At 43.2% G+C, this 25,257-nt stretch overlaps 1 protein-coding gene across 2 annotated transcripts; it reads right to left on the reverse strand.

Annotated features, from left to right (window-relative positions):
• tmem230a (transmembrane protein 230a) lies at positions 1–25,146 on the reverse strand. 2 transcript variants are annotated; one of them, XM_079804116.1, is made up of 4 exons: positions 24,966–25,146; positions 24,238–24,429; positions 1,882–2,004; positions 1–1,789 (listed from the first exon to the last, which is right to left on the reverse strand). In XM_079804116.1, exons 2-4 carry the CDS (start codon positions 24,334–24,336, stop codon positions 1,649–1,651), a joined length of 363 nt encoding a protein of 120 aa, XP_079660242.1. In that variant the 5' UTR covers positions 24,337–24,429; positions 24,966–25,146; the 3' UTR covers positions 1–1,648. The 2 variants fall into 2 exon arrangements, with proteins under 2 accessions (XP_079660242.1, XP_079660243.1); XM_079804117.1 differs by having other exon boundaries at positions 24,238–24,451; positions 24,966–25,125.
• Positions 25,147–25,257: the final 111 nt, after the last annotated feature.

Below are 25,257 nucleotides of genomic sequence, written 5' to 3' on the forward strand. Positions count from 1 at the left end.
TGACAGAATGAAACCAGTTTATTCCACAAGACAATACTGCCACAGCAACCACAATACATGTAAAACTTGGGACACATTACCTCTTTTTTTTTTTTACTGTTATCCACATTTTAAAATAATGGTAAAGTCATTAAAACTACAAAATAACACATGGAAGTATGGGAACACAAATAGAAGTATATGGAAAAATGTAGAAAAAAGTAAAAAAAGTGACACCAATCATAATTATCTTATATCTATATCTTACATATTTTCTTATGTACTTTATAAGTCACCACCCTTCATTGCAGCTACTACACTGTTTCACATTGTGAAGAAGGCCTGTTGCATGAAGCTAGCTGAACAAACTCGGAGTTTCAGGGTAGGTTTAGAGTTGACAAATCCAAATACATCCAACCTGGTTTAGATCAAGTTCAACGGTCTCTCAAAGCTTGGTATAAACGTTCTGTCAACTCAGGTTTAATCCAGAGTTTGCGATTAACTCTGAAGCGCATGCACCTGAAAGTGTGACACGTGCGGTAAACAGCCAATCACCGTGTCCGTTTGATTCACTTCTCACAAGAGAGACGGCGCAATTCACTTCTCTTCTGAAGATTGAGAGATCGTTTTGAAAATTATCATGAAATTAAATGCGTTTACAAAGCAGGAATAAAGTTGAGAAGGCAGCCGAAAGAATATCTGACTATATCAATGCATGATGTGAATCAAAGAAATATGCCTAATTATTATAGGTTCACAAAGAGCTCAAATGAATACATGTTGTTTAAAAGAATTATGAATGTATGTATTATATTTATATTAATATTTGGCTACTTGTCGATTAATATAATAATTATATGAATATATTATATGAATTAAAAGTAATTATAATTCATATAATATAAATATAATAAATAATTAGCACCAAAAGATGAGCAATTTTGTCTCTAAAGCTTATATACTGCTTTAATTTGGAACGCGAGATACAAGGGGTGTGGCTTTATTGCATCTTTACTTGCAGCTGATTGGTCCAGTTTGGGTTTGCGATCTCTAACCCAGAATAAAACCTGCTCCAAATCAGGTTAGCCAAGTTACTATGGTGATGAACACTGCTAAAAACCAATCCACCTTCATAAGCCTGAAAAAAAACAGAGTTTGCTCAATCTAACCGCAAACTTACCTGGGTTAAAACCCAAACCGGCTTTGTGCAACAGGCCACAGAACTTATCCAGGTAAAAAATAAAAATAAAAGAAAATGTATATATTTTATCAATGTACATATGTGAAAAAATTCCAAATTCCAAATGTGTCCAAACGTTTCACTGATAGTATATACACAGTAAATAACAGATGCTCCATTACAGAAAACATACATTTCTAGTTTTTAAAATGATACTTCTTCAAATAGTTTTACAAAAGCTAGGAAAATATCAGCATATTTCTTCTTGGCCTTTTAGGTATTTAGCTAAATAAATAATCTTAATATTGCACTTCTTTTGGTAAAATAAAGGTGTTCAGCTCAATAAAGCTCAGCCAAGCCACTGTGTGCCACGGTTTCTCTCCTAGAGAGACTTATAGTAAACAGAGAATGAATGTTTGAAGGCAAATCATGCAAAACAGCTGCAGAATAACACACAGAAGTAACAGCATTTAGTATGACTAGATCCATTTAGTTGTCAAAGTCTGGGATGTCATCGTAAGAATAACCACGGTAACCCTTGGCAGCATAATAAGCAATCCGCAAATGATAGAATCCAGGAAGAAAGATCAGTACGCCGATGATGAGAACTGGAATTGTGCGATCTGGGTGCTACAACAAGACCATAAATTACAATGTCAAACATAGTGACAGATACACTTCACCTTTTTCAATTGCAATTCAGCAGTTTTGAGTCTACTCACCGTGACATTAATGGATCCTGCCAAAAGAAGTGATCCAATAATTATCAATACAGAGCCAATCAGAAATAGGAACGTTGCCAGGGCAATGGCCTTGTAGGGTACTTTAGGTGGGGTTTTCTTGAACTATAAAACAGTGTTTAATTTAATATATGACACAATAGATACATATGCAATAACATTTACAGTCATGTGAAAAAGAAATTCAATGGTTTTACGTACCAGGACATAATACAAATCATCTGGTGGTTAGCAGGTCTTAAAAGTAGGTAGATACAACCCAGATGAACAACAACATGACATATTACACCGTGTTATTATTTATGGGGGGGTGGGGGGGGGGGTCTAATGGAGGTTATTTGGGGTATAATGCTATTTCATGCATACTGATTCTCATGCTAAATATGGCCAACATTTCAAAAAACGAGTTGGACGCATGACGGAGTATTTCTGTGCTAAATTCACTCCTTCAGGATTCGAACAAATTTCGGAGAGTTTTTTCCGAGTATGGCCCTGTATGACGTCATAAAGGGCGGTATTCCTTGGATAAATGGGCACTTCTCTGTGTGTATAGCTGCGTCCGAAATCGAATACTTCTCTACTATATAGTATGCGAAAAACAGTATGCCAACAGAGTAGTATGTCCGAATTCATAGTATTCGAAAAGTACCCGGATGACCTACTACTTCCGGCGAGATTCTGAAGTGTGCATTCGATGGACACTTTACTATCCCATGAGGCCACGGGAGACAATTTATGAATGGAGGTGATGGGACGCAACTGACACTGGTAGGTCACATGATCATGACAACATGGCGGTTGTAGTACGTCCGGATTACAATCATACTACATTCATTCATACTATATAGAACGTACTTTTTTAACGGACGTGAAGTTCGTTCAAATTCAAATGTAGTACCTACTCACATAGTACGCGATTTCAGACGCAGCCTATGTGTCATAGGTGTATGTGTGCTCTTGATTTTTTAGCTCCGCCCACTGCACGCCTCCACGAGTTCGGCTGTTTTTGGAAAGAATCGGTACAGCGTATATGTCTTTTATAAATATGATAAAACTAAAGACTCTTCGGAGATATGAAGGATGCAATACTACTCTATAGGTACTCAAGATCAACATGAGATTTGCAGAAACTGTGTGTTATGTAACCTTTAACAAAAACTCGGCCAAAATGGAGACGCCATGTGTGAAAAACTAAGTACACCCTTACTTCCATAGGAATTAAGAGGGTAAGTAACAGTCAGGCGCTGCTAATCAAATGCATTTGATTGACCAACTCTATAAAAGCAGAAGTTTTTGCAGTTTCCTGGTCTGGAGCATTCAGGGGTGTGTTAAGAAAATGCCAAGGAAGAAAGATATCACCAATGATCTTAGAGAAGCTGTGCCCTTCTGTGTAGAAGGGTTACACAGCCATTTAACACTCAAGACAGTTGCGAATCTTCCCAGGAGTGGACGTCCCAGCAAATTCACCCCAAGGTCAGATCGTGTAATGCTCAGAAAAACTGCAAAAAAAACCAACAGCTACATCTCAGGCCCTGTTTACTTACACCTGGTATAAAGATGCATTTTTGTCGATCGGATCACAAGTGGACGAAAGCGACACGTTCCCGTTTACAACTGGTATTTTTTTTGCCTCTTTTGTCCACTTTTAATCACTTCTGTCCTGATTTCTTCGAGGGGAGGGTCTATGGGAGGGTAAATGTATGGGGTTTTTTCACATCTTTCGATCTAATGGACAAAATAAGTTTGCGCAATAATGAACAAGCCCAGAGTGAATAGAGAGAGTGCCTTGTACGTTTTTCGTCTCGTAAAACCAAAATTTAAATCCTGGCTAGCGCACTTCCAATAATGTTTACGCGTTAGGTCAGGCAGACAGTACGCAGTCTTTTTTACGCTGTTGGAACACATTCGACCACATGAGCATTTACACCAGTGTTAATTTCGTTGGCGAATGATTTCTCATAATTTTCGTCAACAACCTATTTTATCTCCCTCATCTGAACTTGAATGAGCATCCTGCAACTGTAATAGTAAGGTGCAGACATTTCAAAATAAGAGTCACTGAGTATTTCGAGCTTGTTTATAATTAAAAGTCAAGCATTATATATAAGTTTTTGGTTACACAATAAACTGTATTTAATTTCATTCCGATTTAATTCATAGTCAGGAGGAAAGACTAAGAACAGTGTTTGACACATATTATTCAATAAAATATCAGGGTTATAATAGTTAACTAAAACCATAAATAAAATAAAGAAATCATCATTACTTGAAATTAAATAAATGTTAACTGAAATTAAACAAAATAAATAAACTTAAACTTATTGGAAGCTTTAGCTTAACCTGATATACTAACTAAAACAGAAATACAAAATTATAAAAAAAAAACGATATAGATGTTTTTAAAAAATAAACAAAAAGTGAACTGAGCTCTCTTTTGTGAGTTAATTAATGCATTACAATTTAACTAAACTCATTAGATTTTAGTTGACTAAATCTATAAACTAAAACTAGACTAAAAACTAAAAACAAATCAGGTGACTAAAATATGACTACAGCTAAATGCCATTTTAGACAAAAGACTATGACTAAAAGTCTAAAACTAAATCAAAATTTGCTGTCAAAATTAACCCTGATTTAGACTATGAAAGAAATCATGGTCAAAAACATCTTCAAAAGCTCAAAATGTTTTACACCCTGTTTACACCTGTATTTAGCGTTGTCCACTTGTGATTCAATCGATCAAAATGCATCTTAATATCAGGTGTAAACAGGGCCTCAGATAAGATGTTCATGACAGCACAATTAGAAAAAGACTGAACCAAAACAACAAGGCTTCTGGAACCAAAGATGGAGATGTTTAGACATAATGTACAACGCCACGTTTGGCGAAAACCAAACACAGCATATTGGCACAAACACCCAGTACCGTCGCAAGGGCTGTGCCAAGTGTGCAACCGCACAGGGCCTCGCGCAAAGTAAAGTGACAACTGACTTGATGTAAAAGCCAATAAAAAGTTTATTGGAAAGGCAAAAAAGTCCAGGGTGCTCAGGGAATTCAATGAGATGTTTGAAGGTGCTCTTTGGGGTCAGCAATTCAAATGAATGTGGAAAAAAGAAAATCCAAGGCACTCTTCTTCAAATGATTAAGAAGCCTTTATTTTACTGGCTATTTCATTATATAAAATTGAAAAGGCATGAGGAAAAAAGCAACCCACAGGGTTCTTCAGGTTGTGAAGAAGGCTGTCTGTGCCGGTATGTGTGGGTTTTCTTTTTTCCACATTCAGTTAAACTTTATGTTTTTGTCCTTCAAAATACTATAATAGTTAAAAGACATAGATAAAAATGTATCTATGATGCTGTATTATTCGGCTTGTAAAAAATGAATTATGCAGTAACTTACAATATTTCTCTTTGCGTGAGACTGTGCGTGTGACAGTGATTCATGCGCATAGCCTACATGTCAGTCAGTGGGCATCAAGTTCATAGAGAGCTTTATTCAGTCCTTTCAAATTCTAATTTTGGCTGCCTCTGAAATGGGTTAAACCATAGATATTAGGCTACCTAAGAAGTTCAAGTAAATAGGCTACACTAGAAATCCGTGCTCATTGAAGGATGTTCATTTATTGCATGGACGGAGAAAGCATGGACACCTGGATTTCATCTGACGGACCGCACAAAAGTTTTTTTATTTAACACTATAAAGTTAAATAACCATATAGCCTAACTATTACGCATCTTTCAGAGCATCAGTGCCGCAGACAGAGTAGAGCCTACTCTATCTCTAGACGTTTTAAACGTTTCTAAATCTGAAAACTGCAAAAAGCAATGAAATTGTCAGAAATCCATTTAGAGCATGTTCACAGAGGAAATACTGAAAAACAGTGCTGGTCCTCTCAATACTGTCTGTTTATTTTACTGAATGAGAAATCGCTTCAGATGATTCAGTGAGAGAGCAGTCCACACTAATTCAAGTGGACTCAGGCCGTTTTGCAAACGTGTTTGACCCATTCATAATTTAGAACATAATTTAAGCATCAAAATGTGCGCACTGCAAACACCAGGGGGGCCATTTCCATAACACCAAAAAGGAGGACACTTTGCGGAATTTAGTGAGGCAAGAATAATTGCATGGGACTCACAACTACAGCACAATGTTGTCCATCATATCAATGGTATCGTGATACAGTGATTCTGCAATAGCCTACTCTAATCAGACAGGCAAGAGCAGCTTCCAAATCCACAGTACTTATCTTACTGGATTTGTCTGCTGCTTTTGACACAGTTAACCACCGGATCCTCCTGTCAACTCTCATGAAGATGGGCATCTCAGGAACTGCTCTCCAGTGGTTCAAGTCTTAACTCTCAGGTAGGTCCTTCAGGGTGTCATGGAGAGGTGAAGTGTCTAAATCACATCATCTAGCTACTGGAGTTCCCCAGGGCTCAGTGCTTGGACCACTTCTCTTCTCCATCTACATGTCATCACTGGGATCGGTCATTCAGAAACATGGCTTTTCCTATCACTGCTATGCCGACGACACTCAACTCTACTTCTCATTTCAACCAGATGATCCATCGGTTGGTGTTCGTATCGCTGCCTGCCTAACATACATTTCTGCCTGGATGAAGGAACATCACCTTCAACTTAACCTTGCAAAGACAGAACTTCTTGTTGTCTCTGCCAACCCAGCACTTCACCACAATCTCTCCATTCAGCTAGGTTCATCAACCATAACTCCGTCCAGGACAGCCAGGAACCTTGGAGTTGTGATTGATGATCAGCTAAAATTCACTGACCACATTACTGCAACAACCCGATCCTGTAGATTTGCATTATACAACATTAGGAAGATTAGACCCTTCCTATCAGAGCATGCCACACAACTACTGGTCCAAGCTCTTGTTCTCTCCAGACTGGACTACTGTAATGCTCTTCTAGCGGGCCTTCCGGCATGCACTATCAAACCCTTGCAACTGATCCAGAATGCAGCGGCGAGGTTGGTCTTTAATGAGCCGAAGAGAGCGCACGTCACGCCTCTCTTCATCAGTCTGCACTGGCTGCCAATAGCTGCTCGCATCAAATTCAAGGCACTGGTGCTCGCCTTCAAAGCAACCACTGGCTCTGCACCAATATACCTAAACTCGCTCGTTCAGACCTACACACCCTCCAGGAACTTACTTTCTGCTAGTGAACGACGCCTTGTGGTGCCATACCAGAGAGGCATGAAATCGCTCTCACGGAGCGTTTCCTGGGCTGTTCCCACCTGGTGGAATGACCTGCCTATCTCAATTCGTGCGGCCGAGTCTGTAGCCATTTTCAAAAAACACCTAAAGACACATCTCTTCCAGCAGCACCTGACCAATCAAGAATAGCACTTATCATTCTATTCATTTTCTGTCTGTCTAATTTATTTAAAAAGAAAAAATAAATAAATCAATAAATAAAAATAAATAAAAAAAAAACTGTCCTGTGTGTTCTGAGCTAGATTAACTGAGACTTGCTACAGCACTTGCATACTGTTGCCCTTGACTGTTCTAGTTGCTTCTTTTGCTCTCATTTGTAAGTCGCTTTGGATAAAAGCGTCTGCTAAATGACTAAATGTAAATGTAAATGTAATCATTGCCAGACAATTTGATCTACGATATATCTTGATATAGACCTATGTGTAACAGAAGAGGCAGAAAAGTGTTTGTTCACAGTATTTGTATTGTGATGTCTGTTTCGAAAACTGACCACTGAGATGAACCTGTCTTGCAAAGTGCACAGTGCCTGAAAACTGGACTTCTGAAAATAACAGAAATACATAAATAAACAAATAATGAATGCGAAAAACACATTTCAGTTCTTAAAGGTCCCATGGCATGGCATTTTTCTATTTTATAGTGTTTCCTGAGGTGTACTTATATTGTTAGTATGATTTTTACATCATAAAATGTCTAGGGCTGTAATCAACCAAAGAAAATCTTGGTCGACTGAAGTCCTGAAATTTTCGACTAAAAATCGACTAAAGTGACGTTAGGAAAAAAAACGTTAAATGAATATAAGCTGCACTGTGTGCAGTACTTGGAAGCCTTGTTGTCTGCCTAAATTAATTATAAATAAACATAAAAAACTAGTAGGCTATTTGCAGAATATTAAATCGTTTTCAGCTGATTATTTTGCACTGAAATTCGTCTGACACACGAGTCTGTGGCTCTGACAGCGCTGCATCACGTGCATCTGCGCAATATCATAGCCTATGACTTCCGAAAATATAGTACTGTGTTGTCAACTAGATATCATCACAAGAACTTTTGAGGAATATGCAACATAATTTAGACAATTGTTTTTCTCATATGTATTATAATAACTGACAGACAGTATAATTTCAGCCGCTCTGTGCAGCTCGAACAGGAGCTGAGCTCAGCTTCGCGGCTGAGACACGAATAGACTATTAACGTAAAGCTTTTACTCTTAAACACAAAAGGCACGTCCAGTTTAATAAAAAAAAGGAATATTTATTAAACAAGCCAGATCAAGAGCAGAAAAAACGCTCTCACAATTAAATAAATAATATACAAGAAAACTAGCCTTCTTCAATCTGTCTCTCTTCTCCAGTTGGCTGGGCTAATCCAAAAGAAGTGGAAACAATGGGGGTGTTCTGAAGACAGACTGTTACCTGTGAAACAGGGGTGCTCTGAAAACACCCCCATTAGCAATTAGTGCTTTCCACCTGATGAAATGAACGCAGCGCGGCAAAACTGATTAACGTTAAATGAACGCAGCAAAACTCGCCGAGTCCATCTTCATCATTATTCTACCAACTTTGTAACACATGCAATGTAAGTTACCATTACAGCGAGATGAACGAGTTAGTAAGTTTGATTAAAGCATTATTTCTAGATATGATCCAATCATATCAAAAGCGTCAGTGACGCGCATTGAGTAACTTACACAGCGCAAACAAAGACACAACAGCAGTAATCGAATGTAATCCAGTTTATTGTGGGGAAAGCTGGCTAGCCTAGCCGGATACGCTCACGCTTACCCCCCTTCTGCTTAATCTCACGCCGCGTTTGGTGCCTCCGCTGTGGGCCAGATGCAGTACTGGGGGTCGGGGATGTTGAAGGCCGAGCTTCGGCGTGCGTGAGGTTTATCTCCGATGTTGAGCAGAAACTCCCGACTGTATGCACATTTAAGAAAAGATAGACGCGACGAGGACGTACAAAAAGACTGACTCACAAGATAGAAAACACCGTTCTGTCGGGAGAGAGAGAAGCCGCAGTGTGTGCACGATTAATAAATAATTAGCTACACATAAGAAATCACTGATCACAGATCAGAAGGAACTGAAAAAAGACTTCTGTTTTCATTTGTACATCCAAACACTGAGAAACTGCCAGCGTTCACTCGTTCACAACCCATGTTCTCTTTCATAGGTTCACTCGACGCTGCGTCACTTTAATGACGTAATGGGACGCCCTCTGGGTGTGCCGATTGTCTGAAGCCCTTATAGAATCACGCCAATTGATTGGCTGATGGCGCGCACGTCGCCCCACTTGACGCAGTCACCTATATCAGCGCGCATACGCGCGCGCGCCATCTGCTCCTCAGATTTATCTGCCTTCACGAAGCGGCCATTTCATGCCCTTCGGTTTTCGATTTTTCTGGCCCAAAATTCTAGGATTTCGGTCGATATCTACCTCAGCACTTCAGCGACCGCGGATTGTGGAACTTTGTTCTCCTCTTGGTGAAGTGCTATGGAATTCAGACGTTGCCCACCGCCGTGCACTCGCTTCATCGCGATCGAGGATCCCCACAGTAAGTGCATTAAATGTCTGGGATTTCCTCATGCACGCGACGCGGTTCAGGGGTTCTCTAACTGTAAATACTGCGATAACCTCCTTCTCAAAACCCTCCGCGCGAGGCTCGCGTTTTTTGAGAGGTAGTCATCCGTTTTTCCCCGTCGCTCTCCCGAGGCCGCGCAGGCCTCTCTTGGATCCGCTACCTGGGGTTCGGATGTAGAGCTCGAGGATGTGGAGTGCGAGCAGACGGGCCTCGCCCTTTCTCTCCCTCTCTCCCCCGAGCACGTGCGCGGGACTCCGCCTGTGGAATACTCGCATGATTATCTCTGTCCCATCATTTTCACTGCAGCATCCGACTCCGAGGATTTCGGTGCGGCAAATACGGACGACGCTCTCCCGCCAAGCGGCCAGGAAGCGCGGCCATCAGCGGCATATGACGAGCTTGTGGATGTACTCGCGCGCGCTACACAGAAGCTCGCGATCGAGTGGCCGGATGAACCCCGCAAAGCTCAATCTTCTCGGTTGGATGAGAGATTCCTCAGCGGCCCTAATTCTAGGCCTCCGCGGAGGAAGCTACCATTCTTCAGTGATCTACACAGTGAGATTTCCAGATCCTGGAAGCAGCCGTCCTCAGCCCGCCTAACTAACGCGGCAGCCGCCGATTTCATCAACCTCGTGGGTTCTGAGGAACAGGGCTATTCCGCTATTCCCGCGGTTGAGGACACGCTGGCCACTCACCTCGCGCCATCTTCAGCTCCCTCGTGGAAGTCCCGCCCCCTTCTTCCCACTAAGCCGTGTAGGACCACTTCTGCCCTGATTGGAAAATCCTACATGGCGGCTGGTCAGGCTGGCATGGCCCTTCATACTATGGCCATTCTCCAGGCCTATCAGGCGGATGTATTGAAGGAAATGGACGAGGGCACCGGTTTGACACCAGAAGCTGTAAAGGAGCTTCGTAAAGCCACGGATTTGGCGTTACGGGCTACTAAACACACAGCTCGCGCTGTAGGGCGCTCTATGGCGGGTGCGGTGGCGGCGGAGCGCCACTTATGGCTCAATCTCACTGAGATTCGTGATAAGGAAAAAGTTTTCCTTATGGACGCTCCGATTTCCCAGTCCGGATTGTTTGGGGAGGCGGTTAATACTGTGGTTGAGAAGTTCAGATCTGCAAAATCCCAGTCTGCCGCTCTTAAGCAGTTCATGCCGAGGAGAGCGAGGAGAGCGAGGGACGCTCCCTCCCCCTCCCCTCCTTCCCCCTCCCCTCCCCCTCCCCCTCCCCTCCCCCTCTCAGTCCAGAGATCGCCCCTCTTTCAAAAGAGAGTTTACCGCCCGGAGGAGCGACCAGAGTTATCCTCCACCCACCACGGTCTGGGGAGCTCGCGGTCGTCTATTTCCCCGTCAACGTCCTCACAGACGCATCGACCCAAAGCGGCCCAGCAAACCTTCTGCTTCGGCCACTTCGAGTCGCTCCTGACCCTCCGGTCAGAAAAAGGGGAGCTGCAGTTCACGACCGGGGCTGGGTCAGACCGCGCAAGCGTTTCTGCCCGCCCCCCACCAGCTCTCCCTATCCAGCTCTGTCATTTCCGCCGCCCAGCGCGCTTCGGAATACAGAACCGACTCTATCCTCGCCTTTTCCGGCGCTGAAGGAAGGAGACGCTGTCTGCTTTCTCCCCTCACGTCTGATTGGCTCACCATCCGCTGCTCGTCCAGACGGAGACACATCCGGTCTTCTCCGGGAACCAGAGCGGCCCAGCCTTCCACTGCCTACTCCGCGCCAGGACGCCACGTGCTCTCCTCTGCGGATGGCCACACCCCCCTCAGAGGTCCAGCTCGACACCCTAACTCAGGTATGTCCATCGCACCTCATCATACCTCCCACTTTGTCAAATTTCTTCCACGAGTGGAAGCTTTTGCCAGGGATATCATTAGGGCTGTAATCTCCCAGTCGATTAGTCGATTATTAGTCAATACGTTCTGGCTCGACCAAAATTCTGATTGGTCGATTTTTTGCCGCGTTCATTTCATTACTTTTGCTGCGTTCATTTAATCAGTTTTGCCGGGCCGCGTTCATTTCATCAGGTGGAAAGCACTAATTGCTAATGGGGGTGTTTTGAGAGCACTCCTGTTTCACAGGTAACAGTCTGCCTTCAGAATACCCCCATTGTTTTCACTTCTTTTGGATTAGCCCAGCCAGCTGGCGAAGAGAAGTCTCTCGCGGGTCCTTTGTTTTTCATTCCCGCTGGCTCAAACGCACGCCCATAGCGGTAAACTTGAGGAACGCCCATCAACATACACATGAGGGGAAGCGTCACAACACCGCGCTATAAGTGGATCTGTTCTGTCAGTTTTGCCGCGTTCATTTCATCAGTTTTGCCGAGCCACGTTCATTTCATTAGTTTTGCTGCGTGCATTTCATCAGTTTTGCCGCGCCGCGTTCATTTTCATCAGGTGGAAAGCACTAATTGCTAATGGGGGTGTTTTCAGAGCAACCCTGTTTCACAGGTAACAGTCTGCCTTCAGAACACCCCCATTGTTTCCACTTCTTTTGGATTAGCCCAACCCACTGGAGAAGAGAGACAGATTGAAGGCGGCTAGTTTTCTTGTATATTATTTATTTAATTGTGAGAGCGTTTTTTCTGCTCTTGATCTGGCTTGTTTAATAAATATTCCTTTTTTATTAAAGTGGACGTGCCTTTTGTGTTTAAGAGTAAAAGCTTTAAGTTAATAGTCTATTCGTGTCTCAGCCGCGAAGCTGAGCTCAGCTCCTGTTCGAGCTGCACAGAGCGGCTGAAATGATACTGTCTGTCAGTTATTATAATACATATGACAAAAACAATTGTCTAAATTATGTTGCATATTCCTCAAAAGTTCTTGTGATGATATCTAGTTGACAACACATAGCCTATGACTTCCGAAAATATAGTACTATGATATTGCGCAGGTGCACGTGATGCAACGCTGTCAGAGCCGACAGACTCGTGTGTCAGACTCATTTCAGTGCAAAATAATCAGGTCAAAAACGATTTAATATTCTGCAAATAGCCTACTAGTTTTTTATGTTTATTTATAATTAATTTAGGCAGACAACAAGGCTACCAAGTACTGCGCACAGTGCAGCTTATTCATTTAACGTTTTTTTTTCCTAACGTCATTTTAGTCGATTTTTAGTCGAAAATTTCAGGACTTCAGTCGACCAAGATTTTCTTTGGTTGATTACAGCCCTAGATATCATCCTGGGTCCTCCGCACGATTCAGTCAGGCTACACGCTTCAGTTCTGTCGCAACCCTCCTCGCTTCGATGGGGTCGCTCAGACGGTAGTAAACAGCGCCTCTCAGGCTTCTGTGCTACAACAAGAGCTCTCTTCTCTCCTCCTAAAGGGGGCAATAGAGGAAGTTCCGGCTACAGAGGAGAAATGTGGCTTCTTCAGCCGTTATTTCCTTGTTCCGAAGAAAGACGGCGGTCTGCGTCCCATCCTGGACCTCCGCCGCCTGAACTTCGCCCTCTACAAAGGGAAGTTCAAGATGCTAACGCTAAAGACTATCTTGTCTCAGATACGTGCGGAGGACTGGTTTGTCACTATAGACCTGAGAGATGCTTACTTCCATATTCAGGTTGTCAGACGACACAGGAAGTTTCTCAGGTTCGCCTTCAAAGGGAAGGCTTATCAATACAAAGTCCTTCCCTTCGGCCTTGCCCTGGCACCAAGGACGTTCACGAAGTGTATGGATGCTGCTCTGGCCCCCGCTGAGGCTCCAGGGCATCTGTATTCTCAATTACCTGGACGACTGGCTCATTCTGGCCCACTCCAGGGAGTTAGCCTGTCATCACAGAGATGTTGTTCTTCGACATGTTCAATCTCTTGGCTTGAGAGTGAACACCGACAAGAGCGTTCTTACTCCGGCTCAGCAGACCACCTTCTTAGGTGTTCGTCTGGATTCCGTTCCGATGCAGGCCCGTTTGGCCCCTGCTCGGATTTCCAGTATCACAACATGCTTGGTCCGCTTCAGGCTAGGCCATCATGTTTCTGTGGGTACGTGTCGCAGGCTCCTGGGTCTCATGGCCGCAGCTTCCTCGGTGCTTCCCCTGGGACTGCTCCATATGAGGCCCTTCCTCTGGTGGATGAAACGCTCAGGGGCTCGGCCAACAGGATCAGCCCTTCGCCTATTGAAGGTGTCACGCGGCTGCTTTTTTGCCCTATCAATGTGGCGAGACCCTCTTTTTCTTTAGAAAGGGGTCAAGATGGGGGCTGTTTTCCGTCGCCAAATGGTTACGACGGACGCCTCTCTTACCGGCTGGGGTGCGGTATTCGAGGGCAGACCAGCTATGGGGATCTGGGAGGGGTAAGTTCTCTCCTGGCACATAAATTGCCTGGAGTTGAGAGCGGTATCCCTGGCCCTTCAGCATTTTCTCCCCTCACTCAGGGGACATCATGTCATTATCAGGACCGACAACATGGCAGTGGTGTCTCACGTAAATCGCCAGGGAGGATCACGGTCGCGCACCCTGGACAGGCATGCGCGCCGACTCCTCCTGTGGTCTCAGGACAAGTTTTTGTCCCTGAGAGCAGTCCATGTACCCGGAGTCTTAAACCTCGCTGCAGATTATCTGTCGAGAAAGAAGCTCCGGTCGGGGGAATGGATGCTGAACCCTCAAACTGTGTCACAGATTTGGGAGATGTTCGGGAAAGCGGAAGTGGACCTCTTTGCCTCGAAGGAGTCGTCCCAGTGTCGGCTCTGGTTTTCTCTGAGATCTCCGGCCCCGTTGGGGATAGATGCGTTCGCGCATCCATGGCCCAATCTGAAACTCTATGCGTTCCCGCCCCAGGGCTCCAGAGTGCGACTAAATGGTCGCATTTTGCGACTAAAATTTGAGAGTGTGCGACTGAATTTTACATCCAGTCGCACATGTGCGACCAGTAAATTTGCCTGCTGTCGGTACTGGAGAAATTAAGAAAATACACTTACTAATTATAATTGATAGACGTTATGTCTGGCAAATTCTATCTTTGCCAGCCGTTTCTATATGAGATAATATTAAACCATTTGTCCGTGATGCATTTTTGCCATTCGCAATCCAGAAGAGAGAGAAAGCGAGCGAGCTACAGCGAACACAACACCACAGTCAGCTTAATGAGGGACGATGGCCAAGAACTAAACAAAAGTTTAGTCTGCTTAAACTTTAGGTATGTGCCGTGCTATTAATCTAATTTTATTTTCGATTTTGGCTTCCAAAAATTATAAAAAGATGATATGAGGTAAAACTATTCCTATAGCCGTGTTCCGTCGAGCGCGACATCCTTCCCTTCACAGCTGAGCTGTCATTTCTCCCTAAACCTGTGATTGTTGTAAACTGCAGTCTCTACTGTTGCTAAACTGCGGGATGTGTTTGATAATAAAGAGCTATTAAATGCACAATAATCCGCGCAAGAGACGCTGTTTCCAACTTCAAGGCGGCTTATGTGTGTGCTGCGAAATGGACCGACTTGCAATTAATATTTTAGGCTTTGTGTGCGCGTCTAAACCATCAAACAAACAACAAATAGCCGGTGTCAAAATGACCGGATTGGAGAGTAGTTATTTTAACAGTTTATATCTTAAATGGGCGTAATTAGTTTGGAGAAATAGGAGAATATGATATTATTAGTTCTACATTCGATCGGTCTTAAAGGGGCAGCGTCTAATAAACCTGCTGACGATTGAGCCATTAATTTGAATCGAACAAAAGGCAAATAGAAAATATTCACATCTCTTGAATTAATAACTTTAGCTTTAATAAGCATTAATCTATCAATTAATACAGTGAAAACTATACAGTGTTATTTTACATTTCATTACTTTATTAGATTTCTTTGTAGGTCTGTTCTTTACTGTAATATTAATGTTAGCAGACCTTCCGAATGCCTGCACACTGGTCCATTTACAAATAGATATTTTATATTTTTGTTCAAACTTTGCGGTTTCTTTTGCTATAGATATTTTACTTTTCAGATTATAAAGCCATGTTAATTAGGTTCTTAATTATGTTTTTTTATATAGAAAAAAAATAAAAATAAAGTATAATAAAAAGAACCGGTAAGAATACTGTTAAAGTACCGGATCGATAAGCAGTATGGGTAAGAGTAGTAATACCATTCAAACCTTAACGATACCGATCCCTATTAGTAATACAGTGGAAATTAGTAGATTTGGTTAGCATGTTGATTTAAGGTGTGCGCCCCTAAAATTTCTGGTTGTGCCCCTAAAATTTTCAGTTGGGGGCCACTGTGCTCCTAGTGAAAAAAGTTAGTCTGGAGCCCTGCGCCCATCAAGCTGATTCCGGCGGTTCTGTACAGAGTAAGGGAGAGTGGGGCCAGCCTCCTGCTGGTGGCTCCACACTGGCCATCCCAGACTTGGTTCTCGGAGATGGTTCTCCTCCTGGACTCCTCCCCATGGGAGATACCGGTCAGGAAGGACCTTTTGACACAACTTCAGGGCAGGATTTGGCACCCTCACCCGGAGATTTGGAAGTTGTGGGTATGGCCCATCAAGGGCCAACGACACTAAACGCTGGTCTTTCTGCGGACGTTCAGGAGATCATTGCTAATGCGAGAGCCCCCTCCACAAGGAAGCTCTATTCCTCCAAGTGGAGGGTCTTTGAGTCGTGGTGCTCGACTCATGCAGCAGATCCAGTTAACTGCCCGGTTGGTTCAGTTCTGGAGTTCCTGCAGGAGAAGTTTGCTGCTGGAGCAGCGGCCACCACCCTTCGGGTCTATGTCGCAGCTATAGCTGCCGGTAGGGAGTCGGACGAAATCCCTCTAGGCAAGCATAGACTGGTTTCATCTTTCATGCGAGGGGTTAGGCGCCTGAGACCAGCACGCTCCCCTGGTATTCCCTCTTGGGACCTCTCCGTGGTCCTTGAAGGGCTAACTTTGGCTCCATTTGAGCCTTTGGAGTCAGCTCCTGAGCGAATTCTGACTCTCAAAGTTGCTCTTTTGTTAGCTCTGTCTTCTTTGAAACGAGTGGGCGATCTACAGGCTCTCTCTGTTAACGGGACCTGTATGGATTTTGCCCCTGGCCTAGTCAAGGTTACCTTAAGACCTAGGCCGGGTTATGTGCCCAAAGTTTTGTCCACGTCATTTCGCTCTCAGGTTATTACTCTTCACTCCTTTCACCCCCCTCCGTTTGGCTCAGAGGAAGACGAGAAACTTCATTTGCTCTGCCCAGTTCGAGCGTTGAAGTGTTATGTTGACCGTTCTGACGGGTGGAGGAAATCTAACCAGCTGTTGGTGTGCTTCGGTGCTGGCCGCCGCGGGCTTGCCGCTTCGAAGCAAAGGGTTTCCCATTGGGTGACAGAGGCTATTTCCTTAGCTTATGAGGTGCGTGGTTTACCTTCACCTCTTGATATTAGAGCGCATTCTACCAGAGGTGTGGCTTCCTCTCAAGCACTTTTTAGAGGGGCTCTTTTGGAAGATATTTGTGTGGCGGCAGGTTGGTCCTCTCCGCACACTTTTGTGAGATTCTATAGTTTGGATCTCGACATGGCTCCGGGTTCGCATGTCCTGTCTGCTTAACCTAGTCATGCAGGTTATCTGGTGTTCTTTGAGCCAGATACGGCAGCACTTTAGCTTGGCGTGTTTGGTATATCGTTCCCATTACGTCATTAAAGTGACGCAGCGTCGAGTGAACCTATGAAAGAGAACGTCTCAGGTTACTTGCGTAACCTATGTTCTCTGAGTAGGGAACGAGACGCTGCGTACGCTGCCAAGCTCCTTGCGCTGCCGACAGGCCTTCCTTTTCGGCAGAGAAATCTGAGGAGCAGATGGCGCGCGCGCGCTGATATAGGTGACTGCGTCAAGTGGGGTGACGTGCGCGCCATCAGCCAATCAATTGGCGTGATTCTATAAGGGCTTCAGACAATCGGCACACCCAGAGGGCGTCCCATTACGTCATTAAAGTGACGCAGCGTCTCGTTCCCTACTCAGAGAACATAGGTTACGCAAGTAACCTGAGACGATCTCTCGAGTGTTTGCATGGGCGTGACAGATTCTCTCGGTGGAGGAAAGGGAGGTAACCGTTCCTGCTTGGACTTCAAACCAGGAGACTTCAGGATTGGCTAGTCTGGCCTGTCATTTTCTCAAAGGCAGAGAAAGACAGCCAGAACTCGGTTTTACACCGATCAACATTTCTATCCACTTGGGGACAATATTCAGGCTAGGGGAACTCATATTAATGTTGAAATACCTCATAAAATGAAAATTTCATGCCATGGGACCTTTAACAAAGAAGTTCACCCTCTGCAACAGCTCAGGCAGCTCTTTGCTATCTGAAATGTGTATTTATTCATTTATTTTTCGCATTCATATTTGTTTATTTATGTATTTCTGTTATTAACAGAAGTCCAGAAATTTAATGTTTTCTGATTATTTGGTTATGTATTTCTGTATGACTGGTGATGCTTGACTGCATGATTATGATCGATTTTACAAAGCTCTGCAGCAGAGATTGTCATCCTGAGGTGATGTTGCTTCTCGAAAAAATGACATAAGGGAAGACGTAGCCTACCTGCGGCTCGTCGGTTACTTTTATGTTTTTCCGTGCTGGCATGTCGGTCAATGGCGACTTTCCCTTGCCTACTAACGCCCACTTCACAGTGATACAGTGCAAAATCCACCAAAAGCGTCTCTACTGCTTTTTGATATAAATTTATGCTCTTTTGTCCATTCTGGATTAAATGAGGTATGAGCATCTGACATTCAGGTATGTTAACGTTATGATATGACGTAGCCAGCACATCGTGGAGGATTGTTTACGTTTTTAACCAATGATATATGAGATATTTATTTGACACCACTTTCAGCCAATCATTTGTTTGAGCAGAGATCTTACGACATTAGACACTATGCTGCTGCGTCCCAAAAAAGATTCTAGAGCAGGCCGTTTTATAGGCCGATTCAGCGCAACTCCAAAAAGGAGGACAAATGAGTTTCCGGACAGGGAGCTTAAAATCCGGACTGTCCGGCCAAAACGTATGGCCACCATAATACCACCAACTGTCCCTCATAGTGGTGGAGGGGTGATGATTTGGGCTTGTTTTGCAGCCACAGGACCTGGGCACCTTGCAGTCATTGAGTTGACCATTAACTCCTCTGTACCAAAGTATTCTATAGTCAAATATGAGGCCATCAGCCTGAGAGCTAAAGCTTGGCAAACATTGGGTCATGCAACAGTACAATGATCCCAAGCACACCAGAAAAAAAAAATCAACAGAATGGCTGAAAAAGAAAAGAGTCAAGGTGTTACAATCGAGTGGTGCAGGTACACACAGAGAAAAAGGGTGTCAAAATTGTACCCTTTAGGGGTACAACAGCTTGTCACTGGGGCAGTACCTTTAAAATAACATATTTGTACCTTTTTTTTACCACAAAAAGGTTCATAGTAGTACCTACTAGTATGTAGTAGTTGTACTCTAAGTCTATGGTACTAATATGCACCTTTTAGGAGTAAAAAGGTACAAAGATGTCCTTTTAAGGGTAATGCCCCAGTGACAAGCTGTTGTACCCCTAACGGTAAAATTGGCACCCTTTTTCTCTGTGTGTATGACATCACTTTGTAGGCCAAAACGCGGAAGCGAATTAGGATTTTAGCACATCCGGTTCCATTATCCTGAAGTCAATGGGTTTTTTTAATGGGATTTTGGTTTATTCAAGATTCAAGATTCAAGAGTTTTATTTGTCACATACACAGTTATATACACAATATACAACTGGCAGTGAAATGTAAACAGGTCCGCTCCATGGACAGTGCAAATAACAGTTACAAGAAATTAAATAGAAATAGAATAAAGTTAGAATAAAAAGTATTAACATAAGTAGAATTATAAATAAATCAAGTAAAAGATAAAAATAGGAAATAAGATAAAAATAAAAATATAAAAAATATGTGGATGATAAGTGAGATAAACTGTGACTTAAAAATAAGTGGTTAACATAAAATATATAGTATGTATATATAGGAAGTATAATGTGCAAGGTTTATACAGGTTGTTACGCAGTAACAATAGGGACGTAAAGTAAAGTGCAGTGCAATTGCAGTATGTGGATGTTAATGTTGAAAGACCGTATGTTTATGCGTGTGCGGGGGTGAAGTGAGTCACGTGACTGAGTTCAGGAGTCTGATGGCCTGGGGGAAGAAACTCCTCCTGAGTCTTTCAGTCTTTGCCATCAGGCTACGGAAGCGCTTACCAGATGGCAGCAGGGTGAAGTGAGAGTTTGCAGGGTGATTAATGTCTCTGATGATTTTAGTAGCTCTACCTCTGCAGCGTTTGGTGTAGATGTCCTGCAGAGACGGGAGAGCTGAGCCTGAGATGCGCTCGGATAAGCGCACCACTCTTTGCAGGGCTTTGGAATCGTGACTGGTGCTGTTCCCGTACCACGCTGTGATGCACTGAGTCAGGACACTTTCTATCGCCCCTCGATAGAAAGTTTTCAGGATGGCTGGTGAAACCCTGAATTTCCTCAGCTGGCGCAGGTGGTACAGTCTTTGCCTGGCTTTTTTCACCTGTGTCTGGATGTGTGTAGTCCAGGTCAGATCCTCGGAGATGTTCACACCCAGGTATTTGAAGCTGCTCACTCTCTCTACCGGTGTCCCGCTGATCATGAGAGGGGAGTATGACCGATGCTGTCTCTTCCTGAAGTCCACAATCAGTTCTTTGGTCTTGTTAACATTCAGAGAGAGACAGTTGTCCTGGCACCATGATGTCAGTTGCTCCACTTCGTCCAAGTATGCCGTCTCATTGTTGTTGGAGATGAGACCCAGGACAACAGTATCATCAGCAAACTTGATGATCGAGGTGGAGCTGTGTGTGGACAAACAGTCATGGGTGTAGAGAGAGTAGAGCAGGGGACTCAGCACACAGCCCTGTGGAGCTCCAACACTCAGGGTGATGGAGGTGGAGGTGAACTGGCCTACTCTCACCGCCTGGGGTCTGCCAGTGAGGAAATCTTCAATCCAGAGGCAGAGAGAAGAATTCAGGCCTAGATCCAGGAGTTTGTGTGTTAGCTTAATGGGAACTATGGTGTTAAAGGCTGAGCTATAGTCAATAAATAGCAGCCTGACATAGTTCCCACTTTTGCTGTCGATGTGAGTGAGGCAGGAGTGAAGGACGTGAGAAATGGCATCTTCAGTCGATCTATTGGGACGATAGGCAAACTGAAGAGGGTCCAAAGTGTCAGGAATGGAGGAGCAAATGTTGTTTTTAATGAGTCTCTCAAAGACCTTCATGACTAAAGATGTGAGAGCCACTGGACGATAGTCATTTAGGCAAGAGGGTTTACTGATCTTAGGTACAGGGATGATGGAGGATCGTTTGAAGGAGGTGGGGACAACAGATGTAGCAAGGGACTCGTTGAATATGGATGTAAAGAGCCCTGCGAGCTGATCAGCACAGGACCGCAGAACACGACCTGAAATACCATCCGGCCCAGCAGCTTTCCTGACATCCACACGTTTGAGTGCCCTCCGAACCTCGTCCTCCGAGACAGAGATCACGTGACCGTTGCTGCTCTGAGGGACTCTCTCTGACGCGTCACTCGCCGGAGTCGCGCTGCCGCGATTACCATCAAAGCGAGCGTAGAAAGAGTTTAACTCGTTCACCAGTAACGGATCAGCTCTCACCTCTGCAGAGGATTTAGTTCCAAAAGCACAGATGGTTCTCAGTCCCTGCCACATCCGCCGGGAGTCGTTGAGTTGGAAATGAGATTCCACTCGGTCTTTATAGCGGAGTTTTGCGGCTTTAACGGCGCGCCGGAGAGCGTAACATGAAGCTTTGTACTCCCTCATATCCCCCGTTAGGAGACCGGCATTGTAAGCGGTGGTGCGCGAGTTTACTGCAGTGCGAATTGAACTGTCCACCCACGGTTTCTGATTAGGGAAGGACGTTATAGTTATTGTTTGTGTGGCTTGCTCTGTCAGTGTGTTAATAAAGCAGAGCGCCACTTCTGTGAACTCGCTGACGTCTTCAGAACTCGCGCGGAACATGTCCCAGTCGACGTCATCAAGAGCTGCCTGTAGCGTGATCTCTGAATGGGATGACCAGCGTTTGACTTCCCTCCTCACCGGGGGCTCTTGAACGAGCCTTTGTTTATATTCCGGTGTGAGGAAAATGGCGGCATGGTCCGATTTGCCAAAAGCTGGCTGTGAACGAGCTTTGTAGGCGTTCTTAAACGGAGAGTAGCAATGATCCAGTGTGTTTGCTCCTCGTGTGGGACAGGAGACATGCTGGTGAAAGTTTGGCAATACTTTCTTTAGGTTTGCTTTGTTAAAATCACCCGCGACGATGAAAGCAGCGTCGGGGTGTTTGTTTATGAAGCCGCTGGTCACATCATGGAGGGCAGATAAAGCCAGCCCCGTGTCTGCTTGTGGTGGAATATAAACAGCAGTGGCGATGACCGAGGAAAACTCCCTCGGTAGGTAGAAAGGCCGGCACATGAGAGTTAAATGTTCCAAGTGAGGCGAGCAGGATCGCGAAAGAATGGAGATGTTCCTAGGATCGCACCATTTCTTGTTTATCATGAAACACACTCCACCGCCTTTAGATTTCCCGGCCTCGGCTGTTCTGTCCATCCGAAAAACAGAGAAGTTCTCGGACGGCGTCACGGCTGTATCCGGGACCGCTGGCGTGAGCCATGTTTCGGACAGACAATAGATGTTGCAGTCTCTCATGTCCCGTTGAAAACTTATCCTGGCTCTAAGATCGTCCATCTTATTCTCCAAGGATTGGACATTTGCGAGCAAAATGCTCGGGAGAGGAGGACTGAATGCTCTTTTTCTCAGTCTGTTGCGGATCCCAGCGCGTTTCCCGCGGTGTTTTTTGAATCTTCGCCGTCGACTCGAGTGGCCATTGTTCAACTCGGCGTCCCGGCGAATCTCAGATGGAAGATTGGAGAAAGTGTCCTGAAACAGGTCAGTGTAGCGGTAACCAATTTCCAGAAGTGATTTGCTGTCGTAACAGATCAAAGCAGATGATCCGTTGGAAAAAATAGAGAGTAAAAGAGAGTAGAATAATAAATAAAAGCAAAGTCTTAGCGGAGCGACCTGAACGGCGACCGAGCACGGCGGCGCCATCTTTGTACCTGTTTAATAGCTGAAATCAGGTCTGTGGTAAACACAAGGTCAAGACACTTTCACGTTTTATTCTACAACATAAATTACATCTGTATTACCCCACTCGTGATTTTTTGAAGCTGTTACGTGTCTTGAAAAAGGCGGTTGCTAACAAGTGGCTAAATGGGACTACAGAACAGAGGCTGTCAGGGACATTAAACGTCATTACGCCGAGCAGGTAAGCTCAGTCCGCTTTTGAAGCCTCATTATGCTCATTATTGTGCTCTTATAAACTAGTCTAACTCAAATGACCGTGGTTAAGTCCGGTTATAGCCTACCTTTACCTTTTTTTTTAGGCTTCAAACTTAATAAAAGTTGTGTTCATCTGTGATAATTATCTTGATGGACAAAACATGTAAGTATCATAAACTTTTGTTGATCACAAAGCTTGTTTTTTTGCGATAAGCCTATGGGAAAATCCAAAATTCTTCCACAACGATGTGAGGGAAAACGATTACCGGTACTTAAAGTTATTGCTGCTAAAGGTGGTGGTTCTATAAGCTATTAAATCATGGGGTGTACTTAGTTTTTCACACATTTTCTCCATTTTGTCTTTATTTTTGTTAAATAAATAATGACACAGAGTAATATGTCATGTATTGTTGTTGTTCTTCTGAGGTTGTATTTGGGTAGTAACAAATATAAAGCAGTAAAAATGCTTTTTTTTTGTAAAAACACCACTTTTGAAGAAAAACTGCATATTGTTATGACGTGTGAAGTCTGATGTTTGAGAAAATATAAGGGGTCACTAACTTTGTCAATTCTTTTACTGTTTTTTGAACATTTTTACTCAAGTGTGTCCTATTGAGTGTCATAGAAAGAATTAAGAATATAGGGGTGTCGCACCAAATGACAACAGAAATAAACACTTTAATACTGGTTCCAAAAAAGTTAAATATTTTAACAATTCTGAGACAAAATATGGGCTTCACAGTAACATGACCTTGAATGGGGTCCTTCAGCTAATTAAACTTGTCAGTAGAATTGCCCGATTTAAAATCAGGATATGGTGTCACACCAGAGGACATTTTCAGTGACAAAATGTATCAAGTTCCTACGCTTTTAGAAATATATTGATGAAAAATTTACTAAAATAGACACTTGTAAAATTATGCCTGAGGTATTTATTAACATTTGTATGCTTTTGTTTTTAATTTATAAAAGTTGTAATTTATTGAACCATGCTAGAGACAGTCGCACCATAGGACAATTTTGAGATTTGTCTAAAAAAAATTAATAAATAAATGTTTTAAACCATTTACTGCATTTTAAATGACAATACTAATTATGTTCATTTTTATCTTGTGTGAAAACCCTAATTCTAATTTTAAGACCTGCTAACAACCACGTTTTTTTTTATCTCATGATATGTAAAATATTCAAAGAGGGTAGATATTTTCTGCATCAAGTTCTCACCTGTAGATCAATGTAGCCTTCATCATTATCTGCCAGCCTGGCGTATTTCACCTTATTGTTTGGAGCAGCACTGGCTGTGTTGTTTCGAGTGGCAATCATGATGTTTAGTCTTGTTGGCACTTGAGGATGATGAAAAGCAGCAAACTATACTGAGACTATCTGAGAGTGCATCCGCTCCTGATGTGGTTTATTCTGGGAGAGCAGAAAGAAGGTTCTAAATAATAACAAATGCAATACATTTAGTTCAGCATAAAAGTCATGTTGGATTTGTTTTCTATCATTTGAAATTACCAGTTCACACAGAAGTTCAGAAGTTCATTGATTTGATAGCATCCTGGTGATTGTCTATTGTTTAAAGATAGATAATTACTTAATAGCAGCTATTATATGGTTATTTAATAATGCCAAAAGGATTATTTTTTACAGTCTGTGTCATAAATCTTGTATTGCCGTTTCAAACTTCATCGGCATAATACACTGAAAAAAATGTTGCATATGATTTACTTTTAAACCATTTTTACAAAATTACTAGTACATTTCACAAATAACTATAAATAAACAGCAAGTAACATATTGAATTAAAAGTGAGAAATACTGAAATTGTATTTTCTTGTGAAATCTACTCCAATAATCTTTCTTTCATGAATGTTACAACTTCGAAAAATAATTTTTACCGTGTAACTTAGTTGAGTTGTTCAGTTTGGCGTTTGTAATGTAACGTTACTCACCATCTAATACACAATCGTGCCTTCAAGCATATATTGTTTCACTAGAGACAAAGACGACGACGTCGTTTCGAGAAGACGAATTTTGCTAATCTGCTACTGTCACAGCACTACAAAAACTTTCTTTTCCCCCCTGAAAACACTACTTGTCCCTCTGTGGACATTGTTTACTTCCTTATTACTCTCATTCCAACCTGCGCGCGCAGGAAAGAAGACCTGCGGCAGCCAATAGCAAAGGGTCTAATGCAAATGCGAATATCAACGAGTAATATAAAGAAATGACGAATTTTGCTCT

Source organism: Gobio gobio (assembly GCF_949357685.1).
Source record: "Gobio gobio genome assembly, chromosome: 22".
Lineage (NCBI taxonomy): Eukaryota > Metazoa > Chordata > Actinopteri > Cypriniformes > Gobionidae > Gobio > Gobio gobio.

Excerpts from the sequence above, each read along its gene's own strand:
- tmem230a (XM_079804116.1), bottom strand. The coding sequence starts at position 24,336 with ATGATTGCCACTCGAAACAACACAGCCAGTGCTGCTCCAAACAATAAG. Across the intron at positions 2,005-24,237 it reads AAGGCTACATTGATCTACAG|TTCAAGAAAACCCCACCTAA; the intron begins GTGAGAACTTGA and ends ACTGTTTTATAG. Across the intron at positions 1,790-1,881 it reads CAGGATCCATTAATGTCACG|CACCCAGATCGCACAATTCC; the intron begins GTGAGTAGACTC and ends GTCTTGTTGTAG.